Source organism: Amblyomma americanum, chromosome 1, assembly GCF_052857255.1.
Source record: "Amblyomma americanum isolate KBUSLIRL-KWMA chromosome 1, ASM5285725v1, whole genome shotgun sequence".
NCBI lineage: Eukaryota > Metazoa > Arthropoda > Arachnida > Ixodida > Ixodidae > Amblyomma > Amblyomma americanum.
The window spans coordinates 129,808,694-129,827,517 of record NC_135497.1 but is presented as its reverse complement, the minus strand read 5'-3'; the positions used below and the strand labels follow the sequence as shown (position 1 = coordinate 129,827,517).

Below are 18,824 nucleotides of genomic sequence, written 5' to 3'. Positions count from 1 at the left end.
ACATGAGGCTATGACTTCCACAAGTGAAATCTTCACATATGCGAGCAGACATAACAGGTTTGGAAACTCATGGCTCACGCACTCTGCTTTGCTTATATAGCAGAGCCACAGGAAGCCCTCCAAGCGTAGGAGGCAGGCTCACCAAATCAACCCCTGGTGCTTCAGTGACACACATAAGACGTTTGTAGCAAGACCAAGCAGCACTGGGCTTTGTGCGTTTATGCGCCTGCAGCCAGATGCGATGCAGGTGGATCAATGTTTTTCCTAACCCTTTTGGCACGCACATAGAGCTCCAGCTGAATTAACTGCCGAAAAAAGTTCACAATCACCAATGCGAAATCAACATGATCACCTTTAATATGTGTGGGGTGCCAGAAAGTACAAAGTGATCAATTACATAAGCAAACCGATACTCCAAGAACATCTCAGCCCTCCACTGCACAAGCTTAAGTGGTACACAAATCTACTGACGCAATACCCTACTTACCAGAGGGACGCACACACAGGTGACATTGGCATCGCTGGCCAGTCTGTGCATGATCTAGAAAATACATGCATAAAATAGACACACTGTTGGAATGCAACGTCCCAGTAAGATATGCAGTCCTTTTTCACTGTGTGCTGAAGCTTGATTTCGGCCATTACAAAACAAATTATTACTGCGCCATGAGCGTAGTATTCTAATGCATGCTGCATGATGGAATCAGGCTCAACACACTGTCCTCGCCCCAGCTGAGTAGGCATGCACCATGCAACTGTACACCAAACCCCATCAGTGGGTTTGGTGTACATGTACTAGAACTCTGAAGAAAAGCTGCAGAAAAATCAGACTGGCCAGAGATTGCACAGTTAAAACGTTGCCCTTTATTTTCACCACTTTCAACTGCTTTTCAAGCAAATAATGCCAATAAAAATATCTGGCAGTCTAATCTAATGACACAATCGGCACAACTGGATAGGACACATGCCTGGCATATTGTCACCACTTCGCACGCCGAATTTTGTGACACGCATTAAGGCTAAAGTAGCCAGTCACAAAAACAAAATAGGTTATATTAATACTATATAGTGTATGTATGTCTGTATATGTATGTATTTATGTATGTATGCATATATATATACACACATGCATAATAACTTACATAACTAGTACAACTATCCCAATGAAAAATGAACAGCAGCAATTTGGATGAAAGGACACAGCTGCAGAGGAATGCAAGAGTTTAGTGGGAATGTGACCAGCTAGCAGGAATGCCTCATCTCTAGCGACAACTACATCCGTCAGTCAAGGCATATTTTCCAGATTTCCCAAGAAGGTCCACCCAAGGATCACCTCAAAAGCATTGCAGGCACTTCAGATGGCACAGCAGTAGTAGCAGCGGCAGGTCACAACAGCTTTATTTGCTCTTAAGTCAACAGGAGCTTCTTTTATTAAACCTCACAACACAGAACTATGAACAGTTGAAGTTACAGCGCCTCCATGAATGGACAGGCAGCACACTTACAATAAGACAGGTGACACCAACAAAAGAGAGGACTTCAAAAACAGCTATACACTACAAAAAATAAGCCTCGGAACTTCAGCTGTCCTTCAAACGACAGAGCATCTAGTCATTTCCCTCACTGCATGCATAGAGACACAGCAGAGGTAAAGGCAACACCAGAAAAAAATTAAACTGAGCCCCTTAAAGTAACAAACTGCTTCAGTCATCGTTTCAGTTGCTACTATGACTGATGGTCATGCAATACAAGTAAGAAAAAACAAACTATGCCACAGTCAAGGAAAAAAAACTAAACACACCTAACAAAAACAGGACATCACCAGGACATAAGATGCAAATGATGCAACTTTTCAAAAAATATAATGAAGAGTTTTCTATAGGTAACTTGCAAAAAAAAAACGAAAAGCAACACAAATACAACCATTAAGGGTTGAAGATGAACTTGTAACAACTTGCTGCTTTTCTGATTGCCTAGAGTAATACCTCCTTTCAGAAAAACTTCAAATAGTACCTCACATTAAAAACTACACTCTCTTTGCTACAGCAAACCTGCTAGACGGTGATGCAGAGCACTCCAGCACAGTACAGCAAGAGGGCACACGGAAGCCGGAAGCACATACACACACATACATGCACGCATACACCCATACATGCGATGGGTAAAGCACAGGCTACTTTTTACACAACTGTGTATGATCGCACAAAAAATAAGAGGCTTTGCTTCGTAAAAACAAGTGAAAAGCTGTGTCCATGTGAAACATTAACACAGCCTGATCAACCATACAGGCATTAACACTCTTCAAAACATATCTGCACTGAACTCCTGTTTCATGAAACCAAACATTTTACATACATATAAAAGGGGAAAAAAAAACAGCACAGAACTATTTATATGCTACCAAGCAAAACCGAAAATGACGGTTACAGTCTTTGAAGAACCACGTTGCTCATTCAAAAGAGACAAACACAGGAAAAGGCCAAGAAGACGGAAAGAGCTCTTACCATCTTCTTGGCCTTTTCCTGTGTTTGTCTCTTTCGAATGCGCAACGTGGTTCTTCAAAGCAATGCACCAACTAGCCCTACAAGAAGTTCTTTCAAACTAACTGTTACAGTCACCCTGAACTCAAAGATCAATGCATATTAGAGATATATATGTCAAGAGCTGCAATTAATATCTGGTGAAATATCCCAAACTTTTTTTTTTGTCCATATCATATACAACTAACAAAGGACGTGGTGCCTGGTTAGTTAGGATGACACACAAGTGCTACTTAAAATTAAACACTGAATTGAGGAGGTGGCATCCTCACAGTGTGTGCTGCTACTGACAAGGTGTTTGCTAAGTCTTGTTCAAATAAGAAATTTTTCTTTTCATTTTGCTAGCAGTGCACTGCTTTCCAGGCTGCTGCAGCATGACATCCTGCATCAAATAAAAAATGGACCGCCACTGCATGAACATTCTCCCACAACTGTCCCCCTGGCACAACTGGGCACGCCATGTGCAGTCTTAACAGCACAATGCCCAGCTGCTAGGTGACACAGTGATGCATTTTGGGTGGTACTCATGCACCCTGGGCATCTTCGTCCTTGACAGTACATACATGATGTGTGTACCAGTATGTACACAATGATGAACTAACATTTAACAGAAAGCAGCATTTGTGTGATATCCTCTTTTCATTTGTCATACTACACTTAAAAAAGGATCCCGTTAGAAGGATAACAAACAAGAAACAAATGCAAATGCAGCCATTGTTATGAGCTGCACAAAAAAAGAAAAAAAGGCAAACAGCACATAATGAATTTTTAAGCAAGCTTTCTGTCATGCTAGAATAAAACACTAAAGCTTTAAACTCTAAATGAGCATAAAATATTACAGCTTTTTTTTTTTTATGCCACTCTGTGGTTTAACCTCTTGGAGAATAATGACCACCATAAGGGCTACAACAGTAACAGGAAAAAAAAAAAGAAGAATTATGGTCATACAATAAAACAAAACCAACAAATGATAACTTTTGCACACTAGTGTAATGAGCTGTTTCTGTGCGTACGCAATGTAAATGATGACGCGCTCCCTCCACACTGACATACCGTAGTATTCCAGGCAAAAGGGTTTTCTTCTATCTGAAATTTCCCCAAAAAAACGCACAACTGGCTCAGCTTTCTCCAGGAAGAAGATGCAATGAAAAAAAAATTGATGCAGTTTTGCGGGGCTTGCAGCACACAGCCGGTACAGCCATGTGTAACAGAATTACTCCAAATGTAAATAAAACAAACAGTGCATGAAAACACAGATGAGAGATGTCAACCCACCAGAAACTGGACAATGAAAGTATCTTAAATATAACTATGAAAAGTGTCACCTCCCCATTCCCCCCTTCAGTTGTCCGAACTGCTGCCTCCACCACAAACATCCTGGCGTTCCTTCATTACAGTCTGAATTTTCTTGAAGAAACACCTCTTTGTAGCAGGGGATTCATCCTCCGAGTTGTCATCCTCATGCAAGATGCGCTTGCTCACGCTGTCGCTGCTTGATACCAAACGGTTGATCACACGCAGATCCTGCAGTTTTTGTACCACAGTGACAAGGCAAATGAAAACCCAAAACACATCAACACATTATTACTGTGAACAATGAAAATTCCACAAATGTGTGTACACCTATGACTGTACATATTCATAGTAATGTACATCCTTAAGAGGTAACTAATTAAAAGGCGGTTGCACATTGATGAAGCACAAAGTGATTAACTAATGCATTTTGCTGCTGAAAGTTCAGCTCCTGTTCAATTGCAAGCGAGCGAGGTAATGTTGACCACCTTCTACAAAGCAGAATTTTGCACGCATGCATCCATGTCATTTTGTAGTTTTATTAAGCTGCATGCTTTCCGTCAGCCTAAAATGTTCTTGATTCATTAAAAGGGACACTAAAGAGATTGAAGGAAGCAAGAAGCAATGCTATACTAATACTAATAGACTATTCTTTAAGAATGCTGCCAGCAAGCACCCCTACATGCCAAAGTGCCTGTATTGCTGAGAAAATCAAAAACAAGGTTCATAGAAGCTCCAGCGAAACATTTTCAAGCATATACGGTACATCCAAATAAACAAATGCCCAATGCCATATACAGTAGAACCCCGCTGTTACGTTCCTCACTGCTGCGTTTTCCCGGCTGTTCCGTCGTTTTCGTCCGGTCCCGGCATCAGCATAGCTCCCATAGGATCCAATGTATTGGGTACCCCGCTGTTACGTTGTAGCTGTGAAAACGTTCCCGCATGATACGCCGCAACCTGGCACCCCGAACCCGGCCGGGCAATGCGCGCCAACCGCCATTTTGACGAGTCTTGGCCAGGCTTGGCTACAGAATTGGCTACAAGACCATGGCCTCCGAGATCACCCCCTTGCACGCGTATGGGTAATCTCGGAGGCCATAAAAAGCCGCACGCGAGTTGGAGAGATTGCCACTAGATGGCCACTGCCTCGTCAGCCGAAGCGAGTAAAACCCGCGGGCCCGCAGCAATCCAGTCTTTCTTGTTTGTGCGGTTCAACCCATCCGAGTCGTCCGTGTCCTTCCGTCAACAGCTAAGCTGCCTACGCCTTGTCAGGCCTCGTTAATCCAGTCTTTCTTGTTTGTGCGGTTCAACCCATCCGAGTCGTCCGTGTCCTCCCGCCAACACCTAGGCTGCCTACGCCTCGTCGGGCCTCGCTAACACCGCGAGCGATTTGTCGTCCTTTGATGGCGTCGCGCAAGCGCAAGGCGCTTTCCCTCGAGGAAAAGCTGGATGTTCTCAACGCAGTCGACAGGCAGCCAGGGCGGAAAAGAGTCGACATCGCCAAGGATCTTGGTCTGCCACCCTCGACGCTTAACAGCATCGTCTCGAAGCGTGCAGAGATACAAGGGAATGACGCACTCTTCGGCCCGAAAGCTAAGCAGGCTCGTGGCGCCAAGTATGGAAACCTCGACGAGTTGCTTCTTACTTGGTTTAAACAAGCTCGCGCTGCCGGTGTTAACTTCGACGGCAGCATTTTGCGCGAGAAGGCGATGGAAATAGCCGACCGACTGGGCATCAGTGACTTTGCGGCGTCAAATGGCTGGATCGACCGTTTCCGGAAGAGGCACGGCGTCGAGTATAAGACGGTATCCGGGGAAGCAGCAAGTGTAAACTTTGAAACAGTCGACGATTGGAAGGCCACACTATCTGCCATAATTGAGGGGTATGAGCCTCGTGACATTTACAATGCCGATGAAACGGGTCTTTTCTTTCGGGTGCAGCCATCCAAGTCGTTAAGCCTGAAGGGCGAAGCATGCCACGGAGGCAAATGCAGCAAAGAACGATTGACGGTGCTCCTTTGCTGCAACATGGATGGCTCGTACAAGCTGAAGCCATGGGTAATCGGAAAATACCGAAACCCACGGTGCTTAAAGAACATTCGCCTGCTGCCATGTCACTATAGAAGCAACAGTCGTGCATGGATGACGGGTTCTTTGTTTGAAGAATTTCTTCGTTACTTCGACAACAAGATGGGCTCCCAGTGCAGGAGTGTTGTCCTTTTTCTGGAAAATTGTGCTGCCCACCCGAGAGACCCGTCGTTCCTTCGGAACGTTAAGCTTGTTTTTTTCCTGCAAACACTACAAGCCACTTGCAGCCGTTGGATGCCGGCGTCATAAAGAACTTAAAGCACTCGTACAGGAAGTCCATCGTAAAGCGCTGTCTGGCGCGTATTGATCGCGGACAGCAGTCTACGATCGTTTCAATACTGGATGCTATGCCCTACGTCGCTTCAGCGTGGACTGCAGTGAGCGCGTCAACTGCACAGCATTGCTTCGCACGGTGTGGCTTTCGCATGGACGGCGGAGAGGAAACTGCCACGGAAGCTGAAGAGACGGAAGCAGCCTCTCATGATCAAAAGCTGAGTGAAGCTTTGAATGCGCTGGGTGCCACGGGAGTCACGTATGACGACTACGTCGCCGTGGATGCTGCTGTCGTGACATCCGAGTGTCAGAGTATCGCCGAGATCGTTGCAGACTTGGTCGCGAGTGAAGCCTCAGACTGTGATGACGACGAGGAGCACGAGCCGCATGATTCCGGGGAGTTGGCGGACCCGAGCTTTGGAGAAGCCGTCGCGGCTCTGGACCTCCTCCACAGGTACGTCGCACCTCAAAGCGACGCTGTGAGCAATGCGGCTTTCCAGGCCATCGAGAAACGCGTGGTGTTTTCCAGCGAGCGGAAAAAACGGCAATCGACCATTCTCAATTTTTTTAAGACCTAAGCTCACTTGATGTCGAAATAAAATGTTTCAAGGCAAAGCTGCACTGTTTTCATTAATTTTCGGACCTTTCCTCACTGTTGCGTTTTCCCGGCTGTAACGTTTTTTTTTCGCGGTCCGGTGAAAAACATATGAACGGGGTTCCACTGTACTTGCATAGGTGTTGGCTGGGACTCCACTGGCAGACCAAACCATTCGGGTTTCAAAATAAACAGTGTCAAATTAAGAGGTTTTACTGCACTGCAATGACTACCCCAGAAGAGTCTCACCTTGGCTGGGCTTTGGCTGAAGTGATAAGTATGGTGCTTTGGTGACACAGGGTAGCAACCGGCTTTGAGTGGTGACACGAAGACTTTCCTGTTGTGTGAAACCTGGCGCCTTGGTGAGTTGACCATACATTTAGCTCGTGGCAACGGTGTCAAGCCAACATTTTCATTCTGCAATAAGACATATAGATCCACATTCAGATTACAAGCATTCATATTGAGTGAATGCTAAAAACAACTGAAACAATGCCTATGCTCTCAATTCCAACGTCCCTATTCACACGACTCACTATGCTGCAAAGGTCACCTAGTAACACATTATGCATGGTGCAAGAAAGCTGAAATACCTTGCTTGAGTCCGGAGAGAATTTAATGGCAAATGAAGTCATCCTTTTTCGATAGATCTGCAAACGAAGCACATCAAAGGTCAATGATTTCAAATTCACAAGAAAGTTTATAACCAGACTATGAAAATATAAAACTTGAGCCCTCCAGAAGCAAATTCCCTCCAACACATAGTGGACCAATGTTCAAATGGCAGATAAAACACATCCCATCCAAAGCCCTCAATACCTGAACTTGTAAACCACGATTTCAAGAAATGTCTACCCACCCATCTAACCTACCCAACGAATAAAATATAACAACTTTTATTAAACAGTGACATAAATAACGCTGATATATAATATTTATGATAGTCAATAAAACACTTGTTTCATTATACTTTCAGTATAATTACAGTTTATGGGGGTTTAATGTTCCAAAGCAACTCAGGCTATAAGGGACGCTGCAGTGAAGGGGCCCGGAAATTTTGACCACCTGGGGTTAGCATGCACTGACATCGAACAGTACACGGCCTAACTAAACTGGTGATTAAAAATTGCCTAATTTAAGTATAATTAGGCAACTTTTAATCACCAATTTAGTTACAATGCAATCAATTAGAAAGCTCCAAGGATTAACAACAAAGCTAGACTAGACAGTGCATGGATACTTTTCTTGGCAAAAAAAAATAAAGCCCATGAGGCTGAAAAAAAATACCAGGTAGCATAAACACATACCACAATTACAGTGGTTTCAAACATGCATAACAACTAACAGGCTTTGATTCTGGCTTGTAAGACACCGATTCAGGTTCAGGACGGCCTGAAGATATACACTGAAAAATGTGGATGCGCCATGGGAAGAGTACAGGTGCTCACACTTGCTGAAATAATATCGCATTGGTCTTTGCTCTTAAGGAAGGATGAGGGCCTTAAAATATTTTTTATTTGTTAACATATTTTGCTGAAACTTAGCACGCAGGCATATAATAGAATGCTGTTTTCGAATATACATTTAGATTTCAAATACCTCACCTGGAAGGAAATACATGGCAAAATAACACATCCTAATGAGGTCATTTTTGGCAGGCCTTTATGATAATTTCTCAGTTAAAAAAAGCTTTTATAAGAATAAGCACACATTTTCAAATGCCCATCATGCCCATCACACATTCTATAGCTAACAAAATGCCTATCAAGCCATTCTGTTGGTCATAAATAAATAACAAAGTCAGAAAGAAAACACAGTGGCAGTAATTAGCCCACACTTAAAGACCTAACTGCTAATCCATTACGTTTAAAGGACGAAGGAAAGCTTTACGATGTGTGGTGGACCTTCGGAAATGTCTACATACTAAAACGATTTTTGAACTGAAAAATCATCATAAAAGCCTGTAAGAAATGGCCTAATTGGGATGTTATTTGCCATATAATTCCTTCAAGGCGAGATATTTGAAATCAACATTCTACGATACACCTGCATGCCAAGTTTCAGCAAGTTATGTTGACAAATAAAGTTTTTAAGATCCTCATTGCCCATTAATGTTGCCGATTCACTACAACACCTTTCACTTCGGTGCACCGAGAAAACAAGCACAGATACCTTTTCACATTACAAAATGGCAGTTTACAGAACACATATTTAGGTCCAAACAAACACAAAACCACGTTTAGAAAAGCAAGCCCAGGTCAATCAGCATTTGAAAAACTTTTCAGTGTACCTTTGATACCACTTCAATTGTGGTGTAAGAGAAAAATAAAAAATCTATGGAGAGCATAGCTTCTTAAAACCGCTTCAACTGGATGTTTCTCAACGTTATGTGCAATTTTTTACTTGACACCTCGGCATCTGTCCACTGTTTATGCCGGTCATTTAACCTAATGCATAAAGTTCCTTTCTCCAATTTTAACCGAGAACTTCAGCTGTGCCCATAGCAAAGCTTAATTTGTTTGGACTTTATATCTATTGAGCTCCGCTCCTACTTCGCTTTCTTTCTCTGCAGGTCATTCACAAACAAGTACTGACCTGCCACTCTGCTAAAGAAGGAAGGTTGCCAGCATAGCATAGCTTTTACTCAAACACCCTCCATCACTCGGACATGAAATACAGGTGGTTATTTCTTTACATTATTGCAGTTAGTGGACAGACACAAAGACAGCAAACTCCAGTGCTGTAAGGACCAGCCACAAAGCTTACTTCATTGTAAAACTTGATAATATCTCCTCGTTCATCAAATTCAAATTGTGTAGCAGTGCCAGCCAACCGAGTTGGTGTAGGAGGCTGACTGTTGGGAAGCGTCAAGGGCAGTGTACTCGATGACCGTGTGGAGCTCAAATGCTCTGTCCTTTTGTTATCTGCAATTGAAATTGAAAGCAAAATGCCTGGTTATAAAGTGCAACAGTGAAGACATCACTTTGACAAAAGAGGAAGAATGGAAGCTTTAATTTTTTCCATTTCTAATTGCACTTGCGACCCATTCAAAACGACAAAAGAGTGATCACTAGGTGCGCATCGTAAAAAAGGTTTTTATATAAAGATATTCACATAAGGTATTTCACGTAAAGTGCTTTTTTGTTATCCAAGCACATGTGTGCACAAACAGACATGAGAGTAACACATTAAAGGGCAACTCATGTTTTTTCTACCTGCTTGAATTTTACTGCACTTGCACGGTACATTCTCTGCAGTTTTTTGGTCCTTTGTGCAAAATTTTGCAGCAGGACGGTACTTTGTTGCAGCGCAAATTAAATTTTAAAATTCCCATTTCATGGCTTCAGTCGGGGATTTTTCTACAGGCAACCTCGTGCGTGTGAAGTTAGTGGACACACGACCGTCAGTATTTGCTGTGTTTCACGGACAAAATTTGGAGCTTGCTTTCGGTCATTTCAGACAAACAATGACCCAAGTTGTCACTCATAGCCACCAGTTTAGCCAATCAAAGTGCACACAATATGTTTTGTCATTACATCCGCAATGTCATAAGTCGGTTTGTTGAGACATCATCATTTGGTCGAAAGAAAGTTTCAGTCTCCTGGTTTTTGCTTTTTTAAAATACTTCGTCAATATTTAAAAAATTGTTTTTTTTTTGTACCAAAGGAAGGGGACACAAAGGAATGTGATGCAATTACCAACTCAAAATGTTCAAACCAGCCAGAGTTGGCCTTTAACTCAACAATGGTAAAAGTACAATACTACCCAAACTACGTGTTCACGATTTTAGAGATTATGTGAACAAAAAAAAGCAGCACAGGCCAGAAAGCTTTCAATGGAAATCATGTATTACACACCCAGATGGCACATTATTATTACACACGCTCTACTCTGTATGCTGGCTCATGAGCAGTTAGGAGCACGCTGTAGAATAGCACTGCACACATATACGGAATGGTGAGAACGAACCAAAACTGACTTCAGAGGTTCATGCCAAGCTCTGCAGAATTACAGGTAGCTCTCAGGTCACGATTAAAATGCTTTTGCAGCGAAGTGCTCAGCATAGACACATCAAGTTTTTGTTTCCTCCTCTTTTCTGTTCATGGCCTGCTTCACTTGCAACAAGTCCAGGTGAGAGAAAAGAGGTTTTCACACCTCCAGCTCTGTATTTAGTTACTGGGCATCTACAAACATGCAAGTAACAAGAGGTTTATTAATGGCTAATATCTAGGAGTGTGCGAATATCAAAGGTTATGAAAACGAATATGGTCGAGGCCACTTATAACGAACATGAGCGTCACGCGGCATCCGTTCATTATATCCCGAAGTTCGTAGTAAATGGGCCACAGCTTTAAAGACAGCTGCTTGTCAAACCAAAATTTTTTCCTTGCAGAAAAGTTCATGATGGATGTCAGTTTTTGCAGCAAAGATCCGATGAGGAAGGTTCCAGTTTATTTAAAGCAGAAGCGTGCTCTTCACTGAGGCCCTTGGCATAGACAAGTTGTCTGAGGCTCTCTATGTAGCCCATTGCTACTGGCACGCTCATGGATACTGGCTCCTAAGTTTCATCTTCATCTGATTCCTCCGCGTCACTCTCGTCCCACACTTCAGAAGCGATGCCCTTGTCCGTGCACGGTTCCGCGGTGTCGGCATCGTCATCAACAGAAATAAAATCATTCCAACCAATGTCATGACCCCCCATGTCGGAGTCGACGACGCGCTGCCACAAATCGCCGCAGAGCTGGTCATCTTCCGAAGCATCAGACTGAGCATCAGGCTGGTCATCAGACACTGTGTCGACAAAGCTGGCCTTGCGGAAGCAGTTCTGCATGCAAGTGGTCGTCAACTCCACCCAGGGCGCTTACATCAATGGAAACGGGCACGGTGTTCCCATCCGGCATGCCGAATTACAACCAGGACCCCGAGATTTGAACGAAGCCAATGAAACGTCCACACCGCAACGAGAGTGACAAAAGCGGCAATCAAGCTAAAAATACAGACGCACAGCGCCAGCGGAGAGACTAGTGAGGGTCGTACGTGAGCGTCAGTGCAGCCACCTCATGGCTCCTACGGAAGGCTTGCTTCACGGAGCATGGCCTCCGCGATCAGCACTGGCGGCGGTGCAGTTGATCGCGAAGGCCACGCACAGATTTGTGAGAGTGAGAAGAGGGGAGCGGAGTTGAGAGGAGGGGCAGGAGGGCGATCTTGTAAGGCGCGTCGACGGGGAAAGGGTAGCTCACTTGAGAACGGCACAAAACGGGGCAGGCAGTTCGCCTGCGGTGAGGCTCGGGAAAACATACTGCACGCCGGGCGCACAAAGGGGTCGGAGGCAGGTTATCTCGCATCGCGGCACCGGGTTTACGCCGTCCGTTCGCTGTAACCGATCAGCAGGGCTTAATGAAGTTCGTTATACGTGTGATTTTGTGCCATTGAAATAATGTATATTTTGACAGTCGCGCAGGTCTCGTTCGTTATAAGCGAAAGTTCGTCTTAAGTGGGGCCGTTATATGTGGGCTTGACTGTATAACAAAAAAAAAATGCCTCTGAATATCAAATATCTGTTCGGCATGGAAAAATGTTTCAGAAAAAGACAAGTAGGCAATGGTGCTTATTTTTATTAATACAGTGCACCATCTTTTCAAGTGAAATAAAGAATGGCTCAGCACTGTAAAAATGTATACAACGTGCACAGCATTGTGTACTGTTTGACTGACAGCATGACAGCATGAAACCTGTACCGTGGTCATGCAAAATGAGCAACAAAATGAAATCCACACATAACTCGTAACTAAAAATAACATAATAGGTAGTGAAACATCACTAATTTGGACTTCAAAGGATCAGTAGAAATGCCTGAATATCTGAAGGTCAAGCTATTAAATCCACCCCCTCCCCCCCCCTGTGACAAAAAAAAAAAAGAATAACCGCCTAAAGTGCGAAAACGCGGTGAACTGAAGCCTGGTGAGGAGGCTCTATCATACAAATAGCGAGGAGCCCGTGACAAGAGCACAGTTGTGGTGTGCTGGGAGAATAATGCAGATGTAAGCGACGGGAACGCCCACTGGTGCCGAAACTGTGAGGCTGCTTAAAAAAAGAAAATGAACAGTGACGCACAGCTAGGGTCTGACAGTTGGCGAATGCGTGGCCGATTGCTGCTGTCACCACAGGGTGGCGACGAAGTAGTGTCACATGGTGAGTGAGGGTTATAAATGCGTCCCTTTTCTTCCAATAAACAGTTGGTAGTGTGCGCATGTGTTGACTTTTTCTTCCTTGTATTCTCTTCGTTGCACTGCAGTTTTATTCAGTCAAGCTTAGAAATTTAGGCTTAGAAGCTGGGCGGTCAAGCTATTTTTTGAACTCTGATTTTTGATCGTCATCACGCTTGCCTTCATGCGCACGTCAAGGGTGCGTGTAACTGCATTTTCCTCCACTGCATTTTCGCATTTTCGGTCGGTTTTTCTCTTTTTTTTTAGGGTGGGGGCATTTTATAAACTGGCCTTGAAATAATCCAGGCAGTTCTTTCGGTCCCTTGAAGTCCAAATTATCGTAGTTTTACTAATAACCCATCACATTATTTTATGTTGCCAGTCAAGTGCAATTCATTGCTTTCATTTTGTTACTCATTTTGCATCACCACATTACAGGTTGCATACTGTTACGGTGTCTAACCAAGAAGTATACATTTCTGAGCAAATTACGTTTTAAAGTGAAAGATTTACTGGCCTAGCGGAGCCAATATCGCCGTGGGCTGTAGTTCGACCTTCATTAGACCGGAGCTGCGCTGCCGCCCGCCGGCTTGGCGGATGTGCTCTCCGCAGCTGGGTCGCCGCCTGACTACGTGACTTGCCACATGTCTGGCTCAGAGGAGCGCCGCGCTGGCCTAGTCAGTGCGAGCCTGTCCAGGCATGAAAGCGAGGCCGGGCCATCTTCTCTGAGCGTTGCACTGGAGCGGGAGGCTTTGAGCCATCGTCGGAAAGTGGTGTCTGACCACCCCGCGGATGTCGCCTGGCGAGCTGCTTTACTGCAGAGGGTCCGGAATGCTAAGCACACGAAGCTAGTGTCAGAGACTTGAAGAGTGAGTTGGCGCACCGGGGCATGCTAGCACAGACGCCATAGGGGGAGAACGCCGAGGAGCCTGCGTGCAGTGCAAGCGCGTAGTACTATCGGAACCAGGCAGAGTCTGATCATCCAGCCGACAAAACTACTTCACCGACCATCGGGCAGACTTCGTAGCAATGAAGGAGCAGAAATAAAGAGATACAACAGCTCAACGAGTGTGTCTAACTCTCTGTCAACAATACTCTTGCAACTGTGATAACCAAGCTTGACCACAGCAAAATTAAGGCTTTTGCTTGTATATCCAGGCTTAGCCACAGTTAAGCCACAGGCATTTTTTTTACTTGACGCTGAGTCAGTCTAGTTTATTTTAGTTGCAAAGGCCACACACTATTTTAGAAAAAAAAAAAAGGGCAACATCAATTGCCCGTTTATTGTTTTCTTAAATATTTTTTCGTACTGAACAGATATTTGATATTCAAAGCCATTTTTTCTTCAAATTTGTATTTGATTCTTATTTGAAAACTTCCAATATTCGTATTCCCCTAGTAAATTCTAAAGACACGCAAGCCTGAGGATGTTAATCGGCCTCCACCTACTGACGTGCGAGCTGCTTGTGCTTTGAAAGCGAGAGAGAAAAGGGGCAACAGCCTAAAAACTCGTGCCAAAACTTCACCGGATCGAAGATGGCTGTGCATATGGCATAAAAAGTACCCGATGGAAGACTGCGTTGCATCGTCATTTTCATGAGTCCATTCGTTGCAAACTTCACGACGTAAAGAATGAATGCCATGTGAAAATCATGTTCGTTATAAGCGAGCTTCAATGGACCTAAACATATTGAAACAATGGCGACAACTAAAGTCATGCCTGCCTGGATAGCCGCACGGTGCCGCTCAATTCGAAAGCAGCGAGTTTGGAGCCGTTTGGCACAACAGTGGCGTCGCTGAGCTCTTCATCAGCGAGGGCGATAAAAAGGCTTAGTGCAAGTCACTTCATAAATGACTTCAACATGAAAAACTGTCATTAAACTAGAGCACGCTGCAGAATAGTCAAGCATAGTACATTTTTAAACATTTCATACTCAACGGTACCTTCAAGCCGAGATAGATGTGAAATTCTGGTATTTGTTTCACTTAACTAATGTATTTCAAGGTGTTTTGTGCCATCCTTCTAATATTGTGTAGTCAAGATTCTGCCGTATGCCTTATTTATTCAAATTTAGGCCGATAGCTTTTTAAAAAATAAGAGATACAAAGATTAGAGGAGTATGTCATTGTATTCATAAAATACAACAGAAACGCATAAAAACGAAAGAAAGAAACGTAGCATGCAGGTGGCGCCCACATCGAACTGCCAACAGAAGGCTACACTGCAGCCATAAATATCCGTTGCTAATGCCGATAAAAGCGCACACAATACATATGAGCACTGGCTGCCATTTTGGCCTAGTTTTCTCTTCATGTGGTGGCATGGGCATGTTTCGTGGCAGTGCAAGTTTTTCACACATGGTTTTCTATAGATATCATGGCACGAAGTAGACTGTCATTATAATGCCACCTTCAGGCAAAAAGTTATGCTTGCTGCAGAGCAGTCTTCAAACCTGCAAGCTGGTCGGGACTTCAGCGTGGACGAAAAGAATGTTCACTGTTGGAGGGAGCAGTGCGATTAACTTTTTGCTTGCACCGCAACTAGGAGGGCCTTAACGGCCCCAAAGAAAGGCCACCATCCCAAAGTGGAATCAGCATTGGCAGGAGTCGTGAAATCACGGAGGCCAGCAGCACTTCCAAAGACCACAGAAGTGCTAGAGGCCAATGCGAGAGAGCTGGCAAGAGGGGGCAAGGCATTCCACAGGAACAGTGAAACACGCGAGCTAACCCAACAGGCCGCATCAAGCACACGTCACTAGTTGTAGCTAGCTGGATTGCTGCAGCCTGGTATGACATCCTGGAAAGCTTGGTAGCGGACTCGATCCAAAAGTGTAGCGTTTCCAATGCCCTCGATGGCACACAAGATTTTGCACTGTACGAAGAAGAGGACAGTGACAAGGAGGTCAATGATGAAGTGGATGAGTGAGCGGGAGCAGGTTCATGGAAATACCTATATGCCATTTGCGTGCTGTCCCTGCTGTCATTCTAATCGTTTCTTCAGACGGCTTACATTCGAGAAAATTTTTTAAAATTTGGCTTTCAACTTCTAGGTGTAAGCTAAGGATCATGGTCGGCCTAGATTAGAGTAAACATGGCATATGTATAAAAGGTGCTTGTGCATCGATGATACCTAAACTACGGTACCTGCACGAATATAATGTGACCACAAATATAAAGCAAGGGAGAGAGTGACCCTACATAAAAACAAAAAAAAAGGTATTTTACTGTTGTAACGCGAGCTCAAGCTGTTCAGGATAACCATAACCGAGCGCCAGCACGCAAAATGCAGAAAAGTTATTTCGGATGCAAGAATTGAGACATACGAGACAGTCAAGCATGGAAAAGCCTCCCACACATTAACGCACACAGCCTTGTGCTCAATGGTGGCCACTGTCGCTGCCAACCTGCCACTGGTGCTGCTTCATGTTTCATCCTTCTCAATACTGTGCCTGTTTGCGGTTTTCTCCCTCCCATGCTCCACACAGCTCTTTCACTGCCTTTCCTTCGTTAATGACCTGGATGCATTGTTTGCAGCCCGTACCACTTTAGCCATTCTTTATTTTGCTCATGTAAGCAGCGCACTTTTGTTTCCCCAAGCTCATTACTTCTCTTAACAACTCAATAGTTTGGTGGTTGAGGTGACAACACATATATTGAAGAGCAGTGAATAAAAAATCTGTTACATTAGTACCTTGGTTTGAAATAGAATGCGAAGCGCATTATTGAACAGCTCACTTCAAGAAACAAAAAATGGTGTGCTTATTCACGTCAATACAGTATGTGCTCGTCCTTTTTTAACTGTGGCACCAATAAGGAAAACTGCAAAATATTAACATTAGCCACAGCCATTTCACAGACTACACCAACAAAGACATACAAGGGCCTATGCTGACATCATCCGATGGTTAGCAAGTACAGAGAAACCGTATAACATGGCACGCTAATGGCAGAAGAGCAGAAGCCTGTGAGGCTTCTGCCATTAGCGTGCCAAACTTGAAGCAAATGTTACATGCACACCTGTTACACAGAAATTGCTACAAACAAATCAAGGTACGTGTATTACAAGCAACAATAGAATAAACAACTTTGCCTAGACCTGAACTGGGCGTCCTACCTAGAAAAGCAAGTTTGCTTTTCCCACATTTAGCATGTATTTTGCATATATATTCAACTTTTTATTGAGGTAAATTATAGTTTGGAATGGTTTTATTCCCCTCATCATTCTTTGTCCAACAAACCATACTGAAGTAGTTTTTTGTTATTAGACAAATTAAATCTCTCGCTATGCATACAACAGCAACGACACCATGTAGTTTTAGCCGAACATAGCTGCATGTCTATCACCCACATAATTTTATAAGAGACTCACTAACTGTCACCATAAATTCCACAGTGCCCAGCCAAGTTTTTCTGCGGCGTGAAGTAATCATCAAAGTAATTAATTCAGTGCACTATTCTTCCATTTTGCAGAATTTAAGGCTAGAATTATAAAAATTAGTTCTGCACAGTCACTTATGCAGCAGAAAGCAGTAATGGCCCACCTCCATCTTCTCTTTCAACAGGGACAGGAGAACTGGAATTGGAGCCTGTGCGACTGCTGTTGTCACTATGCGTTGGATTCTTCCGCAAAAGTACACTGCGATACACCTGCAGTGTTTGGAAAGAATAAGAAATTATTTGAGTGCCTGCATCTTAAAATCATACCAACAGGCCAAAAAGAGGCCGCACTCACATGACTCTTGTTCTGAGGCTGCTGCCGGTAGCAGTGCAGAATCTCCTGAAAGCTCTTATCAACTCTGGTCACCTGAAGAGCATAAAAATATATGTAATGGCTTTATCTTTGCACGGCTTCATAAGAACCACAGAAAATTTCCTTTTTTTTTTCATATTACTTGTGGTTAGATATGAGCAGATTTTACCATACAGTAGAACAAAACCCCTCTATTGTAAAATGCAACTCGGACCAGCAAAAATCAGGGTCTTTACTACCATGTTTACTCGCGTAATATGCGTACCCCTCATTTATTACACGTATATATATATATATATATATATATATATATATATATATATATATATATATATATATGAAGCAGGCTTGGGAAAACCGGCACAGCCACGCCACCGCTTGCGGCTGCAAAGGTGTGAGCGGCGCCAAAAAAAGTCCGTAATTGAATTCGTTTGTAAAGTGGTTCTAATAAAGAAATGTCAACTGCATACAGTTCACCCGGCTCGCTCACACTGGCAGTCACTTTCCCATACTAACGGCTGCGAAAGCAAACTTCCGGCAAGCTCCAGAGCATACGTCACACCAGAATCCAAAACTATTTAACCATTTGCTGTTCTGGTTCTGTTTGCCACTACTCAGCCAAGCTGCAGCAAGGGGTGTTGTTTTATAGTCTTGTATCTCCATTTGCATGTTACTGCTGGCTTTGCGATCGTATGATTCCACGTTTATTGCTTTAAGCTGCACACGCACCGTCATGCCATCATGCGGAGAACAACATAACATGGGCCTGGGGTAGGTGCGCGGTGGGGGGGGCGTATGCGTCAACTTATATATGCAATCTACTTTTTTTCACCAGCAAAGGAAGCGAATTGCGAGGTCGACTTATAAGCAGCAATACACCGTACACATCGCGCATTTTGGCTTGTGTAGACTATTTCAGGCTATGTTCGCGAAATCTAGGCGCAATTTGCGTATCCCTTTTTTGAAGCTTAACATTCAGAAAAAAAAGCGTGCAAATTAAGAGACTAAATGCGGTATATAAGTTGTTGGCAATAACATGGCTCTAAGGATGCTTGCTCTATGACTACTAAGGGTTGG

General features: G+C 43.8%; 1 protein-coding gene across 3 annotated transcripts in view; it reads right to left on the bottom strand.

Moving 5' to 3' along the window:
• Positions 1–841: 841 nt before the first annotated feature.
• Positions 842–18,824, bottom strand: part of LOC144113673 (retinoblastoma-like protein 2) — an 87,032-nt gene continuing 69,049 nt past the window's right edge. For all 3 annotated transcript variants that reach the window (XM_077646905.1, XM_077646902.1, XM_077646904.1), the window contains 6 exons: positions 17,730–17,801; positions 17,539–17,644; positions 9,558–9,715; positions 7,385–7,441; positions 7,041–7,208; positions 842–4,064 (listed from right to left, as the gene is read on the bottom strand). In XM_077646905.1, the coding sequence (XP_077503031.1) occupies positions 3,882–4,064; positions 7,041–7,208; positions 7,385–7,441; positions 9,558–9,715; positions 17,539–17,644; positions 17,730–17,801 (744 nt within the window). In that variant the 3' untranslated portion in view covers positions 842–3,881. The remainder of the gene's footprint in view (positions 4,065–7,040; positions 7,209–7,384; positions 7,442–9,557; positions 9,716–17,538; positions 17,645–17,729; positions 17,802–18,824) is intronic.